This window comes from Sinocyclocheilus grahami, unplaced genomic scaffold (assembly GCF_001515645.1).
Source record: "Sinocyclocheilus grahami isolate Dianchi unplaced genomic scaffold, SAMN03320097.WGS_v1.1 scaffold11061.1, whole genome shotgun sequence".
NCBI lineage: Eukaryota > Metazoa > Chordata > Actinopteri > Cypriniformes > Cyprinidae > Sinocyclocheilus > Sinocyclocheilus grahami.
The window spans coordinates 3,809-5,068 of NW_015513599.1; the positions used below are offsets into that span (position 1 = coordinate 3,809).

At 35.5% G+C, this 1,260-nt stretch overlaps 1 protein-coding gene across 1 annotated transcript in view; it reads left to right on the plus strand.

Moving 5' to 3' along the window:
* The window catches only part of LOC107578596 (adenylate cyclase type 2-like), a gene marked incomplete at its 3' end in the record, with an annotated part of 4,697 nt that overhangs the window by 1,489 nt on the left and 1,948 nt on the right, over positions 1-1,260 (plus strand). The window contains exon 2 of the mRNA XM_016264541.1: positions 762-881. Coding sequence (XP_016120027.1) covers positions 762-881 — 120 coding nt within the window. The remainder of the gene's footprint in view (positions 1-761; positions 882-1,260) is intronic.

Sequence of the window (1,260 nt, forward strand, 5' to 3'; positions counted from 1 at the left end):
GCAAGGACAGTCTGGCGCTTCTGACTCACAGCCTGTAAGTATGTTTTTTATATTTAAAGAATTTGCCACTGATGATTCAAACGTGAGTTTTGAGCAGTGTAGTGTAGCGCTTGTTGTTTGTCGTTTCTCCGATCACAAATGCAGACATGGTTTTATGTTTACGTGGCACGATACGCAACGCAACGCGTAAAAAGACAGTATAAGCCATTATAATCAGTATTTCTGTCCCCACTGGATGCAACAAATGCCTCGTTTGTAATGGGTTTTATTGGTGTTGTCTAATCGCGCCGGGACACGGCATCACAGTATGGTAAGGGGCTTAACATTTCCGTCACATGCTTGAGGTATTCAGCCAATCACAATGCACTGGATAGCTGGCCAATCAGAGCACACCTTGCTTTTCAGAACGATGAGCTTTGTAAAAATCAATGCATTTTAGAAAGACGGGGCATAGAGGAAAAACAATAATGTACATTATGTGGAAAATAATGTGGGTTTTTTCTACCTTAAACCACATAAACACATTGCATTACATCAAATACACAACATAATGTTCTTTTTAGCAACGTCATATGACCCCTTTAATTTAGGAAATATGCTTAAAAAACTGCCCTTTTACTTCTGTTAGGATAACTTCCAATAGGACTAAGCAGTGACCTTAAACGATAACTATCGATAACACTTTCTCTCTCTCTCTATATATATACAGTAATTTTTTTGGCATTTCTTAAAAAAAAAAACATTTTATTAATCTCTTGCAGTTCTTTGTAGAGGACAACCTAACATCCACAGATGCTGTTTATAATGCATCAAATGAGACACTTCTTCAGCCTGATGGACATCCCATATCTTACCTGGACAATAACACATTCTACCTTCCTGTGAGTTAACTATATTGCTGTTTGTCTTTTTTATAAACAGAAAAGGTAGCTGGCTGCACACTGAGTCCAATGAAGACTGAAGAGGTCTAGAAAAACATAATTTATTTTATAAATTGCATGTTTTTTTGCTATTTTTTATCAAATCAAAAAGCTCTTCAGATGGACCTTCACAGTGTATATGTGAAGATTAAATGTGGAAATAGTATGTGTCCTTTCTTTGACTTTTGACCAGCATTATACGTAACATGAAATAGCATTCATTAGAAACGGCAAAAACAGAAATGTCCTCTCACTTTCAACTGCTTTCATTTCTATTCTTGCTGTGTAAATTATGTGTAAATTATAATATTTACAAAATTATATTTAAAATACAGTATGC